The sequence below is a fragment of the Scaptodrosophila lebanonensis genome, unplaced genomic scaffold (assembly GCF_003285725.1).
Source record: "Scaptodrosophila lebanonensis strain 11010-0011.00,11010-0021.00 unplaced genomic scaffold, SlebRS2 tig00001410-arrow-pilon, whole genome shotgun sequence".
Classification (NCBI taxonomy): Eukaryota; Metazoa; Arthropoda; class Insecta; order Diptera; family Drosophilidae; genus Scaptodrosophila; species Scaptodrosophila lebanonensis.
In genome coordinates this window covers 5,991,564-6,010,133 of record NW_022060738.1, presented here as the reverse complement: position 1 = coordinate 6,010,133, position 18,570 = coordinate 5,991,564, and the positions used below count along the sequence as shown (strand labels likewise).

The 18,570-nt window shown below is 38.6% G+C and overlaps 1 protein-coding gene across 5 annotated transcripts in view; it reads right to left on the bottom strand.

The window, feature by feature from the left end:
* Nucleotides 1–18,570, bottom strand: part of LOC115630477 (nesprin-1) — a 118,324-nt gene that overhangs the window by 52,747 nt on the left and 47,007 nt on the right. For 4 of the 5 annotated variants that reach the window (XM_030527057.1, XM_030527055.1, XM_030527051.1 and 1 more), the window contains exons 8-13: nucleotides 17,948–18,262; nucleotides 16,169–17,311; nucleotides 14,778–15,015; nucleotides 10,103–12,885; nucleotides 7,516–7,821; nucleotides 3,671–3,822 (exon numbers count right to left, since the gene is read on the bottom strand). In XM_030527057.1, the coding sequence (XP_030382917.1) occupies nucleotides 3,671–3,822; nucleotides 7,516–7,821; nucleotides 10,103–12,885; nucleotides 14,778–15,015; nucleotides 16,169–17,311; nucleotides 17,948–18,262 (4,937 nt within the window). Of the gene's footprint in view, nucleotides 1–3,670; nucleotides 3,823–7,515; nucleotides 7,822–10,102; nucleotides 12,886–14,777; nucleotides 15,016–15,185; nucleotides 15,378–16,168; nucleotides 17,312–17,947; nucleotides 18,263–18,570 lie in introns of all 5 variants that reach the window. The other variant, XM_030527056.1, reaches the window with a different exon arrangement.

Sequence of the window (18,570 nt, the reverse complement as noted above, 5' to 3'; positions counted from 1 at the left end):
TTTGAAAGAAAGGAAGCCGAAGGGAACTAGTTACAGCTACATGAAGCAAACAATTGCTTTTAAACTTGTTTACATAAAATAAATATATTCAGAATTTCGGACAAAATACTTTAACTTTTTAAATAATTAGTAAAATAATAAGTGTAGGCCCAAGACCACAATTCAAAAGCATTTTTTCTAGTAATTCCGGAACTACTTACACGGTGACCTTGTCATTTTATTTCGATCACTTAATATAAATGGGTGGGGTAACTAGTGATAAGCATTCTGCTTGATTGTACAATCTCTCAGATGTACGTTTTTTCATATCTTGGCACATTCTTAAGAGCCCAAACACAAGCCCCGTTGATAGTCTACTCAGCTTTTCATTCAGTTTGAAACTAAATGCATATCTCCATGCTTTGCTAATCGCTATATTATAGTGAGGTATTTTCGCAAACTTGAATTATTTATAAACATATTGTTACGCTTCGTACTCAATTGCCGATGAAGTCAGCAGCAGAGCGCTTTTTGTTTTAATTGACGGCAAGCATTTCATTTACTTTTTATTATTGGTCGGCTTCTCGGTTTTTGTTTATGTTTCGTTTGTTGGATATTTTGCCGTTTGCTTGCTAAATTTATGACTGGCAAATGTGTTTACTCAGAGTATTTACTTTTGATTTTGGTTTCTGTGCCACATTTTTAGGTATTGCCTCAAAGTTTTGGTCAAACGAGAAGAACGGAAGCTGAAAATGTATGCAGACCCTCGTATAGTACGTGTATTGAAACAATTGATGAAGATTTGATTGAGATACTAAAAATATTGAAGTTTTATAATGAATCAAAAAATATAGGTATAGTACAAAATATATAACACTATGAAATTCAAGCCTCTTTTCAACTGATTATTTCTAAAACGTTTAAGGGTTTCTCATATTCATATTTTGACTCAAATTGTACCCGAGTTGGGGCGGGTCCTTAATAATCAGCATCAGCGTTATCTTAAGCCGACAACACACAAAAAAGGCTTACACAAGCTTAATGCGATTTTAAAAACAAATATTGATTACCTTTTTGCATGTGTGCTTCATGAAATACAAAAAAAGAAAAACACTAAAACCAAAAAATCTCAAGTGTAAATGCATAGGAATTTGCGTCGCAACTAAAGGATATATACTATACGCCCATAACGTGTATAATTGGCGATGACAAATAATGAAATATTAGGTCATCTTTGTGAAATGTTCAACGGATCTATGATGGCATCGTAATTTTGTTGTTGTTGATGTTGGCATGGCCACCGTAACTTCGAAAACAATGTAGCACATTAATGAGCAGTAAATAAAACTAAAAAAAACAGGCAAGAGTTGAAAGTTGAAATGAGATCGAAATGCCAAGCAGTCAACACATTCTCACATATGTGTAGGCCTTTTACAGGCCACAAAAGATATTTGTTTAACAGCTGCTGCCTTCGCTTCGGGACAAGCACGGACAGCGAAAAGACCAAGCGGCATGTCAGCGAGAAAAGCGCCGAAGAAACAACAACAGATGTGTATAAAAATAAAACTCAAATTGACAACAACGCAGCAGAAAATAAAACACACGACTTTAGGGAAATTGTGTCAGTGTTGCATTAATGCCGTGATGATGACGACGAGTCAACGCGGCCTGTATTGTTTTAACAGAAAATTCAAAAATATAATTTCTCTTGTAAACCTATTTCTGTTTACGAAAGCGTGCCAGCCAACCGGCGTGGTGAATTCAGCCAGCAGCGCAGTATGTTGCTAGCAACCGCAGCCTTGTTGCTAGCAACATGATGCGCGAGAACTTGTTATACAATGCAAAACAAATTCAGATCTAGCTGCACGTGATGTTTGCTAATTTTAATTAAAATGTAATCACATTTAAATACAATTGCCAAATAATTAACTTTCAGATGGCAAGCGCCAGCGGAAAGAATTTCCGCGACATCAGAGGGAAGAATTGTCTTTGATTTGCGGCAAGCGCCGCGCGTCTTTCTTGTTATCAATTAGTTAAAAGCTAATGTCGTAAATATGTAGTATGTAGGTATGTTTGTAAGAATGGTTGTACATATGGCCAAGCAATGACAAATTTATATGTCTTTCTATTATTATTATTATCTCAAGTGTGTTGGAAACACAGCTGATAAGACAGCGGGCATTACTGGGGCACAGTTAGAGAAAAAAGATAGAACGCAACTTATCGGTAATTAGCGTACCAGACTACGGTATGCTCTATATGCTTCATTTCCCACCTATCTCCTATGATCGCTCGATAAATGTTCATTTTCAAACAATTAGAGTTCAGAACTGGAGAAAAAAGGTATATTCCTCTAAAGTCCACTCATCTACCAGACATATTTGCATTAAGGGAGAGCCGACTGCCTATGCATGAGTTCAGCTCAAACCTCAGATCTAGTGATTAACAACAGGTGCTGTCAACACAGGTGTTAACCATCTTATCGAAATATTACAAGTGAGGAAGCAAGGCCCCTTTACCAGCAATCAACTAACCTATAGCTAGAAATATAATACTAAAATAATCATAATTATAGTCAAATACTAGTGGTATTAGAAAAGATTGCTAATACGATTTTTGAATGTGATGTTTTAGATATAACCCTAAACAAAAAATGTATAGGCATTTATTTAATTCTGTTTTCCTACTCTATTCCTTAATCTATACTAAATATACGATTATATACGAATTACAAACATTTGCTTTGAGAAATATATTCCAAATAAATCAGCAAGAAATCTGGAGTTTAAAGAATTTTTTTTCTTGTTTTAAGAAGTGAAAATAATTTTCTAAATAACCAACTAACTATCCGACTCTAGATACGCTCTGTTTAACATGAGTTCTTGTGAAGCTGCCTGTCAAGCCATTTGGCCCCTTTGTGCAAGGTATAAACAGAGTATAAACAACGTGACTATTAAGTAACAGACATAAATGTAACATTTTACTTATATGTTGTTCTAAATATAACTTTCTTGGAAACAGACATGTGGCTTAATGCTCCGTTGCTGTGGCTAGAAAGCGTTCTCTGTGTTTGGCTTTTCAAATTAAAAATATATGTATGTGTATACGAACTGAAGGCTTACAGCAGTTTGTCTACACTTCAAACTCAAGTTATGTAAGTCACGAACGAAGCGTAACAGTTGGTCTGACGTCAGTCTGCGAGCTTGTTGCCCAGACAATGGCACGGGGGTCTACTATGTACACACCGAGGAATTATGTTGAGCTTGCGGGCCAAACAACAACAGCTAGTTAACAGCCGTGACATCACAAAATGCAGCAAATACACACGAAAAGCCGAAAGTATATTTAACCGCAAAACGAGTTTAATTGCTGGACAGATGGATCCACTCTAGCGAACCAGTTAGATGGGCACACATATTCACACATTTTCATTAAACAAAAACTCAACTCTAAAAACTCTAGCCCCGACCCGGCAGTTTTTGCGGGGCGATGTACGCATCAATTTCCGGCGTAAACAGTTTTTTCAATACTCTTTGATAATTTGCAAAAAAGTCAGCAGCTGCGCACTTAAATAAATAGTGCACATATAACTAAATAGTATTGAACCGCGACACGCACAATTGAACACATTGAATGGTTAATACCCCTTTTGTGGGTGTATGTGATGGAGGGGGGGAGGGGCGTCACTTACCTGGTTTGCTGTTCCACTAACTTATCCACTTTGGCCTGTATGGCCTCCGCCGAGGGTTTGTGTACTTCCCCAAGGAATGTGAGGATGGATTTAGAGAGCGCCTCGATTTCTTTATGTGATGATTTAAGTTGATTTGATTCTTCACGTAATTCCTATAGTAATACAAAAAACAAGTCTATGTAGTAATTGCCTAATTTTAGTTTAAAAATACATTTTGCAAAATACGCTTTAAATCAATTGAAATTATTTTAAAACGAGCGCAGTTAAATAATACATAAATATTTATCTCTTTTCAATCTAATTCCAGTTCCAACGAAGGTCAACAAAAAATTTCAAAAAAAAAAAAAATCATTGACTTTACTTGCTAAGAGCATTGAGCAGAGGCAGAATAGCAAAAATGAAATAGACGAAGCAAAAAAACAAAGACACCACCAATAATATATAGCTACATTCAAAAAAAAACAAAAAAAAAACTATTAAACCTTTTTTTAACATTGTTTTTGTCGTTATTGTATTTATTCTAGTTTTGTTTAATGTTGGTTTTTGCCTATTTTTCAGTTTATTCAGTCTTTGTTTTGTTTTCTCTCTTTATATGGAAACATGTGTGACAACATCGTTGATAGATATGGACAAATCGCGTAAAGACATTTAAGGAGCCAGAAATTGCTTCGATTACAGGCTTTATAGCGAGTAACTAATTCATTGCTAAGTTGAGGTATGCTGACTACAATTGAATGCTATATAGCTAATTAAAGATGCTCTTGAATTTATGGTACTGGTTTTCTATATTTTTAAGCTACAAATAGAAGCTATACACATGCATAGGTGGAGCAAAATTTAAAGGAATTTGCTGTGATTAATAATGATTATAAGTAGGAAAAAAAGAGTCCATTCCAAAACATGGTACTAAAGTGCCAAGAATGGAAGTTTCTGGTAATACCATTTACAAATAAAGGATATGTACTGCCCAGGGTTTAAATATCATTTGCAAGAGCAACAGTTATTACACATTTATTAGCAGCAAATAAATACTTTTGAATAGAAATAAGTAGTATATCGGATATGGGGATTATTTGCTGTTGATAATACTACCTTAACACAATTCTTTGCTTTTCACTTTATTTTGCCATTTGTTATTTCAGTTATATAATTAAATATTGAACAAATTCCGCTCCCTAGAGCTAATTGCCATTTATTATTTTAGATCTACATTAAAATATTGAACAAATTCCCTTCCATCGAGCTAAACAATTGAATTTATATTTTAAATATCGCAAAGACGGACTTTGCAATTCGTTACTTTGATCGCAATCCAGAAATTAAATGCTAATTTTTGATATAATATTAGATTTCTTCGATTTTTTGTTATGCTTCTTCAGAAGGACTGTCATAACTAAAACCTTTGGTAACAAATGGTATAGGCAAAATTTCAATTTCATCCAGGATCAAGTTCATACAGTATAGTATTAAAAATGTTCCCCTTTTCATTATTTGGTTCCTGTATTAAAGTAGAAAATACGAGTATGTATATATTTAAATTGAATTGTTTACAATTTCCGATTTGTTGTTAAAAAATAACGCTAAATAATTTTTGGATTGTATTGACAACCTGTTCATTTGATAGATTAGGTATTTCTATGTTTTATAGTTATATTCGATTTTAAAATCTTTAAAAATGATTATCAAATGTGGGTACAGTTCATTATATAGAATTATTTACATTAAATTATTAATAGCTGGCTATATACGACTCGCATAAATATATTTTAAATTATGCTTTTTCATAGGAATGACTATTACATACATACTATATAGAGCTGATGCTTTATGCATTTTATTTCATTTTAATATAATTTGTACAACCCTAGGAATTAAAGCTGAGCGATTCACATCTATAATAGAATTCAGACAACTAGTCCTCCCCCGATGTGTGTGTTTTCGATGCCAGTTCTCTCTCAACATTAAATAAACTATTTTTAGACATTTGATTGTAATTGAAATGACGCTCAATTATCAGCTGCAATGAGCTCATTTTAAAAAACAAAAACAACTTTTCTTGATAAAAATATGTAAAAGCAAAATGTGCACAACAAAATAATAATAATAATAATAAACTGCATAAACAAATATGTACATATGTATGTATGTAGTTGTGAACAGCTTTGAGGCTTGGCAGCGATTGCTTAACTGAGTGTTTGTATAATCAGGCGACTAAAAAATTACATAAACACTTTTTATTTGAATATTGTACATGTGTAAACGAAAATTATAAACCGGCTGCTATTCAAATTGCTAAAAGCTGATTAATGGGCACAGACACATCCAATATTTATACAGATTAATGGCAGAATACGCAGAATAGCTTAAAACACAAACATAGCAGGAAACTGAAAGTTAGACTTTTATTTTCATTCTATGTAGTATGTTATGTAGAGACAATAAAGTCTTATTATAGCCTGTACCCAAAGGGTGAAAGGCTATACTAGTTTTGTGCGCATGTATGTAACACACAGAAGGAGGCGTGGCAGACCCCACAAAGTATATATATTCTTGATCAGGATGAGAAGCCGAGTCGATATAGCCTTGTCCGTCCGTCCGTCTGTCCGTCTGTCCGTCTGTCCGTCTGTCCGTCTGTCCGTATGAACGCAAGGATCTCAGAAAGTATAAGAGCTAGAATAACCAAACTTGGTTTCCATATTCTCCTAAGGCCGAGAAAGTACGAGTTTGAGTTTTTTTTCGATGCACCCCCCCACTCCCCCGCAATTCGTGTTTTTTCTTAACACTTCCGTAATTCTCGGAATTTTGAAATAAATTTTGGTAGGTACATCCAGTTAGTACTAATGTGTCCGTGTGCCAAATTTCATCATGATAGGTCAATTCTGAAGAAAGTTATAGCCATAAGTAAAATCGCTGCTCATGCGCTGCCTCTGTCGGCAGCGCTGCCCGCAGCTGTTGTTGTTGTTGCTGCTTTGGTTCAACTTTGTGCTGCATACATACACGCATATAAACACGCATAGGTACGTGATGTAAATGTATGCTGTTAAAACTAAACATAAACATATATTCTAATTTAATTTAATTAATTAATTCATTAATTTTTTTTAATAATTTAATTTTTTTTTAAATTTTTTTTTTTAATTTTTCTTTTTTTGTGGAGAGTACAGGCTATTTTACTGTCGGGCTTGCTCGACTGTAGCGTTCTATCTTGTTTTTGGATTGCGTTTTGAACAAACAACGAACTGAACAGAGCTGCTGCCGCTACTCATGTGCACAGAGAGAGTGAGAGAGAGGGAAACAGATAGAGAGAGGGTATAAAAATTTACATCAAAACTTAAGAGAGCGCAAAGCTCTCGGAAACGCCTGCCGTGGCAAATCTGTGACCGTGAACTTGGTAGCGCATTGTTTGGACATGACTTGACTATGCCTTCAACATGCATATATAAAATACATATTTATATATGTACATATGTTTGTGCAGAGTGTATATAGTATCTGCACATTAGTAATATTTTTGCCAAGCTGCATAAAACAAGCCCCAAGGGCATTTGGTTGCAAGCAAGGCATAAAACATGAATGAATGAATGGTGAGCGAAGCTTTATGACTCAATTAAGCATACTATTAATTAAAGAAAGCCTATTAAACTAACCACATATGTGCATATGTATGTATCTATATACATACTCGTATATGTGTTGGCATGTGCTGCTAGCCTTGGTGTATGTTGTCAAAAATATGTCAGCCGGTTTTACAGGTTTACGACTCGTACTCGAACTGAGCAGTGACTAGCATTTCATAAGGATAAAGCGTTCGACGCCTCAACTTGGTGTTTACTGTAAGGACTCACCTGAATGGCATTCTTTGTATCTTCCAAATGACGTCGGGATCTTACAATTGGGTCGACATTTCGGAACTTGTCCTCTAAGCGACCTAATGCCTTCTCCCAGCCGTGCAGGCCGTTCTCAAAGCTATCCCAATGCTCGGCCAACTGTTGCAGACCGTCGCGACGTTGCTCCAGGCTTCGAATAAGGTCCTGCCAGCTGCGATTCAAATCGGCGTTATCCTTCTCAATAAGCTGGCGGTTACGCGAGTCCGCTTGGCGTATCAGCGACTGAGCCTGCTGATTCACGAGTGTCAGGTCACTGGTTTGACTCTGCAAGGGAACACACGAAGAACACACACACAATATTATGATATTCAATCAATGAGTGGAGTGGAGTGGGGTAGAACGGAGCGGAGGAATACTGAGAGCCACGTGTCTTGTCTCCGCGATTGATGCAGGGACTCGCGACGCCCGTATGGGTGGGTCTTGTATAAAAAATATTTATTTTTATATGTTTTTGTTTTTTACTTTTGTGCTTTTTGAGTATTTTCTGTGTATATATATGTGAAAGGTGTTTACAGTTTCCCTGTTCGTGTTACACAAACATTTTCCCTTTATTTTAAAGCTTTGACATATGGCTTGTTGAGAAGTTTAAAAGCATGAGTTACTAAGATGTGCATCAAAAATATGACCAGCTATTGGTTTTCTTAACTTTGCACACACACAATCACACTCTATTACAGAAAAGTTCACAAAAAACTATCTCAGGCACTTGCTAATTGTAGCTAACTTATGTATGTATGTATGTACATATGTACATACATACTTATACATACATATGTACCTACACTTTTTTTGCTTTTGTAATTCTCTTTAGAACTCGTACGCTTTATTTAAAGTCGCGCATACAACGGCTGTTTGTTGCTATTGTTGTTGTTTTTGTATTTTTCTGCTTCTTGCTGATGACGTTAACTTTATACAATTCGATATCTGTCTAGCTTTTTATTCCTCTTTGTTGCTGTATGCTGCTTGCTTTATTCAATTTGCGCGTTTCGAACCAAACGAGTAATTCAAATTTAACCAAAAAACATAAATAACAATTCTTTTTTCTTTGTTTTTGCTTTTGCCCGTTTGATCTATACACACACAGACATACACGAATAAAAAAACGCGTTAAATAAAATATCTCACAACCGCACAGATAAACGTTTCAACTCGAAATGAATTTCACAAATTTAAACCGCAGAAACAGGCCCCACAAAGCACGAGTTAGAACTCAGAGTATGCGAACGACCGGCAAAGAGAGGGCGAAGAGCTTCGAGCTGCTTAAAGAGTCGACGCGCTGCGAAAAACGCCGGTTTGCGGCAGAAGCACGTTTTTGTAAGCACTTGGCACCACTTGACGGCCTTCTATAAAAATTTCAGCCGTTTCCCGTGTGGGAGGCACTTTGGGAGGTGCGTGTTAATAGTCACGTATTGGACAACAGAGCAATACTAAATTATCGCCTCATATGTAAATTCTAGAACCTAGCATATGAATAACATTTACATTCAATTCATATGAAACGATAAAATCAATTAACTTTGAAAAACCGGCGTGCCCTATAAACAACAACAATGGCAGAAAAACAGCTGTCTATTCGCTCGTTCTCATCATTGAAAGATAGATTGCGCAAATGCAAAGAGAACGAGCTTATCAGTTCTTGCTCTTAAAGCTTATTCAACAAAAAAAAATAAAGAGAAAATGTTTCTGAACATGTGTTTGTTGCTATTTGAGTAGCCATAGTTGATACTTGCTCAGTATTCGGTTGATGATGTCATAGCAACAACAACAACAAAGACTACGACCGCTTTATGATGCTCATGTATGCGGCAAGCTGTGCCTTAAATAACTAACAAAAAATACATAAGTATTTCATAATCGAAATGGTCCAGCGCATTATAGCCGATAAGCTCGACATGAGCAGGTTAAAAGTTTAATGGACTGTCAATATAGTATTAGCAAGTTTTCAAGGTAAAAAGCTCTAAAAAGGCACACTAGAAAGTAAACAATAAGATAATGCGCAGACCGCAAAGTAAGAGCAAGAAGAGAGAGAATTTTTAGATGCAGAGGCTGCTCTTGCCGGCCGGCCGGCTAACCACACCATATTTCCTATCACACTAATAGTCTTAATAGTTATCACTAATTATTCAATTCAAATCGGAGATTTGCTACGAATTTTGTAAAAAAAACTTTGACCTTTCTTAAAAGTGAACGTATATGTGTGTATATATGTATATGTATTTTTATGTAAATATTTTAGAACATTTAGGTCTACTTTAAAAATAAAACTTCCTCAATAGCCCACCATTTTGCGAAATCAATACGATTTTTTATGACAATATCTCTCATAATACTGCTTTAAAAAATCTACACAAACAAGATGTACTAATAATCATGTTTGAATTTTTATAGGCCTTTAAAAAATAACAGGAAAATGTCTGTCAATAAATAAATTCGGATTTAAAAAATCAAAGCCAACGAAAAATTCTAAATATCGATTTTGTGTACTATTTGTTCCTAGTTTGTGTAAAAAAGTCAATATTCTGAATTTCGAAACATTGTAACTCACCTGAACATTGCCAATGGCGTGTGTCAGCTTCTGTATATTGAAGTGCAATCCAGCCAAGTTCTGGACAGGCTCATCGCTGAACTTGGTGCGCTCGATGGTGGCCTTCACGCGCTCAATGGACTGTTGATATTCGCGCCAACGTTCGGCCTCCCGCTCCAGCTCGCTCTGCTGAGTCTTGGCCTTATCCAGGGTAGTGGCCAACTTGGTTTGGAACTGCGACAATTCAGAGGAGAGCTCAGATTGTTCGTAGTTGTTTAACGAAGACCATATCTTATCGGCAGCCTCTTGTATTTGCTTGTGCACCAGATTGCGTATGGGAGCCTCATTTCCAAAGAAGACCTTGTGTTCGTCCAGATCGGATACCAAGTGCTCGTAGTCAATGCCATGCTGGCTGTGCTGCAAGCGCAACTCAGCCTCATGCACCCAATCATTGAATTTGGCCACCAGCTGCATGTACTCCAGACGCGAGTCGCGATTATTTTTCAAATATTTCTCGCGTTCCTCGAGCTCACGCGGTAGGGAAGAGACCAATGAACGGCCCTCCGAGAGCATTTCGATAAGTGAGCTGGGCATGCCGAGCTCCGTTTTGACGGTGTCGTTAATTTTGTTGAACTTATCGAGATAGGAATTAATTTCCTGGCACAGACTCTGATGTTTCTGTAATTCGTGTTCTACCGACTCCGGATCCCGGTCAAGCAAAGGTCGCGATTTCGCGGCACCTTCATTGTTGTGCAGCCAGTCCAGTATATCACTAAGTTCAGCTGCCATTTTCTTGTGCGATTCGAGTTGCAGTTGATGCTTCTGTCTCTGGGATTCGACGGCCTTGCGCAGATTCTGCAATTGATTTTTCAGGGATTGCAATTGCTCGGTAATGCTATTTTTATCGGCAGCGTTGCCTTCTGAGGCGATCTTTTGGCCCTTATCGTTGGCCGAAGCAAGCAAACCTTCGCATTCCTGGATCTTGACAATAACATCATCGTATTTATTGATTTTATCCTCTAGGCTATCGGGTGAGTTCTCAATGTCAATTATGACATCGGTATATTTCATTATGAAGGCAATGATCTCGTTAATCAGGGCAATGAATTGCTCGCGCAGCAACAACAATTGTCGCAAGTGAGCCAACTGATCTTCAATTAACTTGATCATGTCATCCTGCTGTGCCAGAACGCTCTGCAGCTCAGGCAAATCATCCATTTGCATATCACCCATGCGACTCTTGCTGTCCTTCAGCTCCTTTAGTATACCTTCGTATGAGCCGAGCAGATCTTGGACGTCTTCAATTCGGGAACCAATGGGTTTGTTCAAATCACGCAGACGTTGCTGAATGCCGCTCAAAAATTGACTACAGTCCGCCAGTTTGCTCTTGGCATCCTTATACTTCTTAATGTGGTCGCCCAAAACGTTGACACGATCGTTTATAGTGTGAGTGATTCGGCCATAGCGATCCTTCATGTTCTTGATATCATCGTTCAGTTTCAGTTTGTCGGCATTACTCAATGTGGGCAATATGCTCTTGCCCTGCTCGGAGACGTCGTTGATCAGACCGCCCATGTCATCCGCATTCTTCAGCAGTTTCTTGTAGTGGGCCAATTGCTCTTCCAACACTGGTAAGCTGGTAGTTCGCAGCTCTCCCTCGGTGGCTGTTTCCATTTCATTTAGCCAGTCACCCATTTTCTTCATGGAGTCTTCGAAAGCCTTGCGTCCCTGCAGTAGGTCATCCAAGGATTTTCCTCGTTTGCCGGTCTCATCTTTGAGTGTTTGATAGTCGGCTGCCAGTTCGTCGAGAATCTTTTGGAGCGATGTCTTATCCTCATCACCACAATCTTTCATGATGTTTGCTGCCTGTCGCTGGACATCGCCCAGTACACTGTCGTTGAACTGTTTAGCATCATCGTCGTACTTTCTGTTCTCCACAATCTTTTTCTCAATTTCTGTGGAGGTCAATGGATGATATACAGGCAGTTTGCGCACCTCTGATATTTTTGTCTTTAGCCAATTGCGTGCCTTCTCCAAATCATTCTCAAGAGCTTTACGCGCTTTGGTGGCATCCAGAGCACGGTCCAGCTCAGCCTTCAGTACACCGGACAAATTGCGATTCTCGCTGTTCAAATTGCGCAAAGAAGTTTCCAGTTGTGCGTATTCAGCTGGTTCCAGCTCTGGCTGCATGTTCGCGATGCGCTTTTCCAACACATCCGCCAACGACTGCTTAGCCTCAGCATCCTTCATCAAGCTCTTAATCTTTTGTTGGCGGGCCTCGGCATCTTTGGGTGCAAAGCCCAGGGCGGCGGGTGCCTGCAATTCCTCTATTTGTTGCTTAACCCAATTCTGCAATTGCTCGATTTCACCCTTGGCGCCATCCACACCCTTATTGGTCACATCCAGTAACTGCGCCTTGCGATCAATACGTTTGCCTAAATCGGCAAAGCGCCGATCCAACGACTTCAATTGCTCTTCCACCTGTTGGCCATCCAAATTGCTAATGACTTCGGCCACCTGTGCAGCCTTACTCTTGAGTTCTTGTACTTTGGGGTGGCCCTGCAGCTCGTATTCGTTCTTAATTTCATTAATGGCCGCCATTTTTTGGGCACAATTTAAACCAGAGCCTCGATCCAGGACGTCCATACGTTTAATTAAGGTATCGAACCAATTTTGCACATCCTGCATGCCCTGACGGTAGCCATCAATGATTCCTTGGCCGGCCTGCTTCTTGGCTATGGCATCCATAAGATCAGATTCCAGCTTGTCAATATTATCATCCAAATTGGTATCCTCATCGCCCACTGTAAATAATAAGTGTCTATTTTATTAAAATCAAATACTAGACATTTATCTAAGCTATCAGAGAATGTATTTTAGATAACAGAATAAATACAATAAATAAATTAATACTATATGGTAATAATTCAGCGCCTATTTGAATCAATTAAATGTAATATCGGAATTTTTCAAATTATGTAATATACTTACAAACTGAACTTTAAATAAAATAACATGAAGTACATGAGAATTGAAACAAAAGAATTAAGCAAAATGTGAAGAATTAATGCTATATCTCTCATAGTTTGAGGCTTAATAGATAAAACCAGGAAAGGAATGCTAAAGTCGAGCAGGCTCAACTCTCAAATACCCTGTACCACCCCACAAAAAAAATTAATTAATTAATTTAATTTAATTAATTAACTAAATTAATTTAATTAATTAACTAAATTAAATACAAAATATTCCATGCATGCATACATACATTTACATCAGAATCGTGCCTTATGCGTGTTTGTGTACTTGTACATATGTATGTATGTGTGCATTGAGCCTGGTTATATGGCTATAACTTTTTTTCTGATCAACCTACCATAATGAAACTTGGTATACGGATATATAATTACTAACTGGATATGTCTACCAAATTTTAGTTTAAAATTCCAAGAATTATGGGAGTTATAGAAAATCGTGAATAGTGGGGGAGGGGGGCGTGGATCAGAAAAAATGAACAAACTCGTCCTTTCTCGGGCTCAGGAGAATCTGTATATATATATATAAATGTTTGGTTATTCTAGCTCTTATACTTTCGGAGATCCTTGCGTTCATACAGACAGACGGACAGACAGACGGACAGACGGACATGGCTATATCGATTCGGCTTGTCATGCTGATCAAGAATATATATACTTTGTGGGGTCTACCAAGCCTCCTTCTGTGTGTTCCATGTGCACTCGCACAAAACTAATATACCCTTGTACCCTTTGGGTACAGGGTATAAAAAAAACAGATAATTGAAAAAGGCATGATCAAATAGTTTTCTATTAAGTAAACAATCCACCTAGTTATAAAATCTGAATCCGGGTTCGAGTAGTGGGAGCACATTGCAGACTTTGTAAGGAGGAGCTGTGAACAGCTAAATAAAATCTAACAAGAGAGAACGCTACAGTCGAGCAAGCCCGACAGTGTAATACCCTGCACCCAGGTAAACTTCTTATATGCGCCCAAAGCAGCAGCAAAAAGAGGAAGAAGAAGAGCGAACTTGTTGCTGCAATTTGGGGGGGGGGGGGGGGGGGTTATACTGGCGAGAATTTGTTTCGCTAATAACTTTTCTTAGAATTGACGGAATTAAATAAAATTTTAAACAACACAGATAATTTTATATAAATTATGTGTGCAAAGTTTGGTTTAGGTAGCATTTGAAATGTGGACGCTATTGGCGAAATTCTGTAGCGGGGGAAGGGGGGGAAATTAAAAAAAAGAGAGATCCTTGCGACAGACAGACAGACAGACAGGGGTAGATCGACTCGTCTCGTCATGCTGATTCAGAATATATACTTTATGGGGTCGGAGATGCTTCCTTCTGCATGTTACATACTTTGCACAAACCTAATATACCCTTTTTACCAAACATAAATTTATCTCTTTTTTGACGATTGGCAATATAAGGGTCCTACCCCACACAAGAAATAATGCATACATAGGTACCGAACAAGTGACAACGTGCATTATGATAGAATTGCTAAGAACATGATCAGTCAACGCTTAAACACTTTTCATAAATTAGGACCTATTTAAGCGACATGAGATATATTTCTAGGTCTCATTAATACAAAGATGATGCAAGGCAATGTGCTCCAATTGAAGAACCCTGAATTGAAAATACAATGGTTTTTTCCTATATAGGGCTACTTACATGATCCAGTCATTTCGAGCATCAGCTGCGACCGCTTGTCCCCGATGGTGTTCAACAAATCGTTCATCGCGACGAGCTCCTGCCGTGCTGCCTCAGGTCGCAGCTTGCTGGGACGCATGAGCCAATCGGCCACGGAGCTCTGTTGTTTCTTAACCCAGTCCTGCAGTTCACCGCGCTGTTTCTGCTGTTGCTCTAGTTCGCTAACGGATGCAGTCAAACCACCCAAGTGGGATTGCACCTAAAGGAGGTAAATTAATTTAGTCACATTCATTGTTTGCAACACTTTGTAAGGTTATACTTTGGTTTAATTTGCAAACTAACTACAGGTATGAACATGTATGCAATGTTATGGCAATAATACTAATGTTTCGCTTCGCTGCTGCTCAGATTGTTTGTGCGCTTACTCACCTTAGCAACTAGTGCATTCAGCTTGCTCACATGTGCACTATTTAGGCGTATAATACGCCGATAGTTGCTAACACGTTCATGAGCTATTGGATCCAAGAGCGCTTCATTTACATCGCTGAGCTCAACAGCGACCTCATCATCTTCTTCTACTTCATCGCCATCTGTTGAGCTCTGAGTTTTTTTCGGCGGTTGCTTTTAGGCGCAAAGCATTTTATATAGCAAGCGTTTAAAGTGGGCGTGGCAGTGCATTTTAGGACAGTTACGTGCCGTGCGGCAAATCAACAAAAGTTAAAACGGTGTTTGTTGGGTGGGGGTTAAATAAAAACAAATTAAATAAAAGAACAAAAAATATTAGGAGGGTTTTTTACAAAATACATAGGAATAAAGCAAGCAAGATAAAGCACAGGACAACCAATCAAATTATCAGCACTGAGCTTGCTTTATCGAACTTGTTAACATACATATGATTATTCTACTTATATACGGGGCCGCCTAATAATAATATGAAATATTGCATCGTTTTAAGCACGACTAAATCAGAAATGAAGTCAAATCCTTTTCCTTTTTTTTATCACAGAACAATATCTTTTGAAACGAAACGGAAAACGACTAAAGTAGATTTATTGATCTCCAATTCTATTGGAAACACAAAATAAACGCCATATTGCCGACATAAAACAAAAGCACTTTTAAAAGAGAGAAAGGCATACAAGAAATTTAAATGGTAAATGGAAAACTTAAATGAAATTTCTATTCTCCTCATTCGAATAGAATATATATCTTTATTCTATTTATTCTATCTGAATTGGTAAACAAGCTTCTTAGAGACTTTTTTGTGTAATAGAATAAGTTTTTTCTTAGATTAGTCGGCCCCTGCATATAAATAATTACAAACTTATTATGTTTTAAGTTATTAGATTTTGAAAAGAAATAACGCAGGAAAATATAAACATGCATTATTTTATAAATTATTGATAAATTACCTGATCCAGCAGATCTTCCAGCTTAGCGCGCACAATCAGTTCCCGTTCGGGTATGGCCTGCATTGCAGTTTCAAGTGGAGAACTGGGCCGACTAATCGAGGCAGTGGCAGCTTCGCAGGCCTGCACAGCAGCAGCCAGTCTGGACTTCTCATTGTTCAATTTATTTTGCATATTCTGCGCACACTTAAGCTGATTTTGTGCTATCTCCAAGCTGGTGGCAGGTGCATCAAGCTCGTTCTGAATAATTGGCTCATAGGATTCAAGGTTGCGCATAATGCTGTCGAGTGTATCCTCGTACTCCTGGAACTTGGCCAGGGACTCCAACAGGCGATTCTTAATTTGCACCGAAGTCTGCAACAAAGAATTGTAGCTGTCCTGTATGTTCTTGAGCTGCGACTCCACTGTTGGGCGTATTGACGGGGTTGTGGATTCATAACGTTTGATTTGGCCCTGACCCTTGGCATTTAAATCGTCCAAATTGGTCTGGTATTTTTGTATTTCACCCAAAAGCGCCTCGTGCTGTTTAATTTGTTCCTGCGTCTGCTCTCTGTTTGAAATGAAGAGCGAATTGTGCGCCATGAGTTGGAAGGAGATTTGAAGCAACCATTTCTCCACATCCTGCAAACTTTGATGATATGCGTTGTAGTCAACAATTTCCTGTTCGAGTGCCTTAATGTGCGAAGCACAGTCGTTCTTCAGCTTGTCGCATCGCGATTGCAAACGATGGACAGCATCAACTTCGGTGCCCAAATCGCGAGCCTCCGACTGGAGTTGCTCCAAATCATTGCTCTTTTGCTTGAATTCATTGGCCAGCGTCTTGTAGCGCTCCAGCAATGTTTTCATCTCGCTTAGTTCGCCCTTAGTCTCTGGCGGCGAGCGCAAGGTTTTCTCTGTCTCGTCAAGCCATTTCTCCAATTTATCTTTGTTTATGGCGAAGTCGGACCAGCGATTCTGAGCTTGCTTTAAGTCGCTGAGTTTTTGTTTCACAGCCAGACCCAAGGCATCCCAATCCTCGCGCACTTTGGTCATGATCTCACGGAGCTTCTCCTGTTTATCTTCGGGGGTAATATTTGAGGCCTTCGAGTACGCGTCCTGCACCATACCGAGCAAGTGCTGACCCTCAGGCAAACGAGAGGCAAGGGACTGTAAAACGTAAGATTTATTGTTTAAATTCAAATTCGATGTCCTCGAGCGAAGACGTAACCCCTAGCTGGACTACAAATGGGATCTTTTAGAACACAGATAGGAGGAGTGAGCAAAATAATCGGAACAGATTAAATATATAACTGAAATAGAAATAAGGAGCTTCTTTGCGTTGAAATTGCTCACAAACGACCCATCTCTTTCTGCCCATCTAGGTTAGGTTAGGGTACAGGGTACATAAATCCTTTGCTCACTTAGCCATAGGTTTTAGCCCGTTGTGTTGCCACAAGGACTGTTCAACTTTGCCTCCACCTATGGTTTTTGCTTGTATGCGCGTATCTTACATCCTTCCAGAAGCCTGGATGCATTCGGATATATCCCTTACCTTCCTCTTGGATTACGCCGTAGATTCTGTAGAAAGTTAGCTCCCAAAAATCCTTGTGTTTGGTTCTAATTAAGGACGGGCAGTCGCAAAACAGGTGAATCTGTTTCCTCTCTCTCCTCGTCCCGATAGCTTTGACAAAATACGTTATGGCAAAGCCCTAGTCTGGCAGCATGGGTGCATAATATCCCTAATCCTAGCTTGCTTGCCCATCTACTCTTATGTTTACCCTTATTTTTAACACCGCTACTTACATTAACGGTATCCAATTTCTGTGCTATGGTAGCCGCATCTCCATCCGTGCTGCACTCGTCTAGAACTTGACGGGCTTTCTCTATCCAATCGTCCATTTCCTTCTTGTAATTAAGGAATTCGGTGTGATCGGAAAGATTCTTTTCAATTTTAGAGACAAGTCCCTGAGCGGCGGTCAATAATTTTGTATAGCTAGCCTGTGTCTCGATTGTTTGGTCGCGTATACGTGAACAGGCACTCTTCTCCATGAGCAGTTCGCAGTTATCATTGAGGTCCTCCACATTGTCCTTTTCAGCCAACACCTCTTCCAGGAGTTTCTAGTTGGGAAAACAGAGAATAGTTAATTGATTGCTCCTTTGTGAGTGATTAAAGGCACATAAAGCATTTCAGGCGTTAATAAGTGTTTGTGGTATGATTAGCGTGGCATTGTGCTGGTGGTTCTGGAAAAATTTTACAAAAGTTTCTAGCAGTTATAATTAGCGTTAGTTAGTAGATTAGTTTTTGAGTGTACGAGTATATCAATTTTTAATTTCGATTGGATATAAGGATTGGTGAACTATTGGGTGCGCGCCTTAGCGGTTTTAGTAATTTCTGATTAGCGGTGCGTGCGACAGTTGAAGACAGA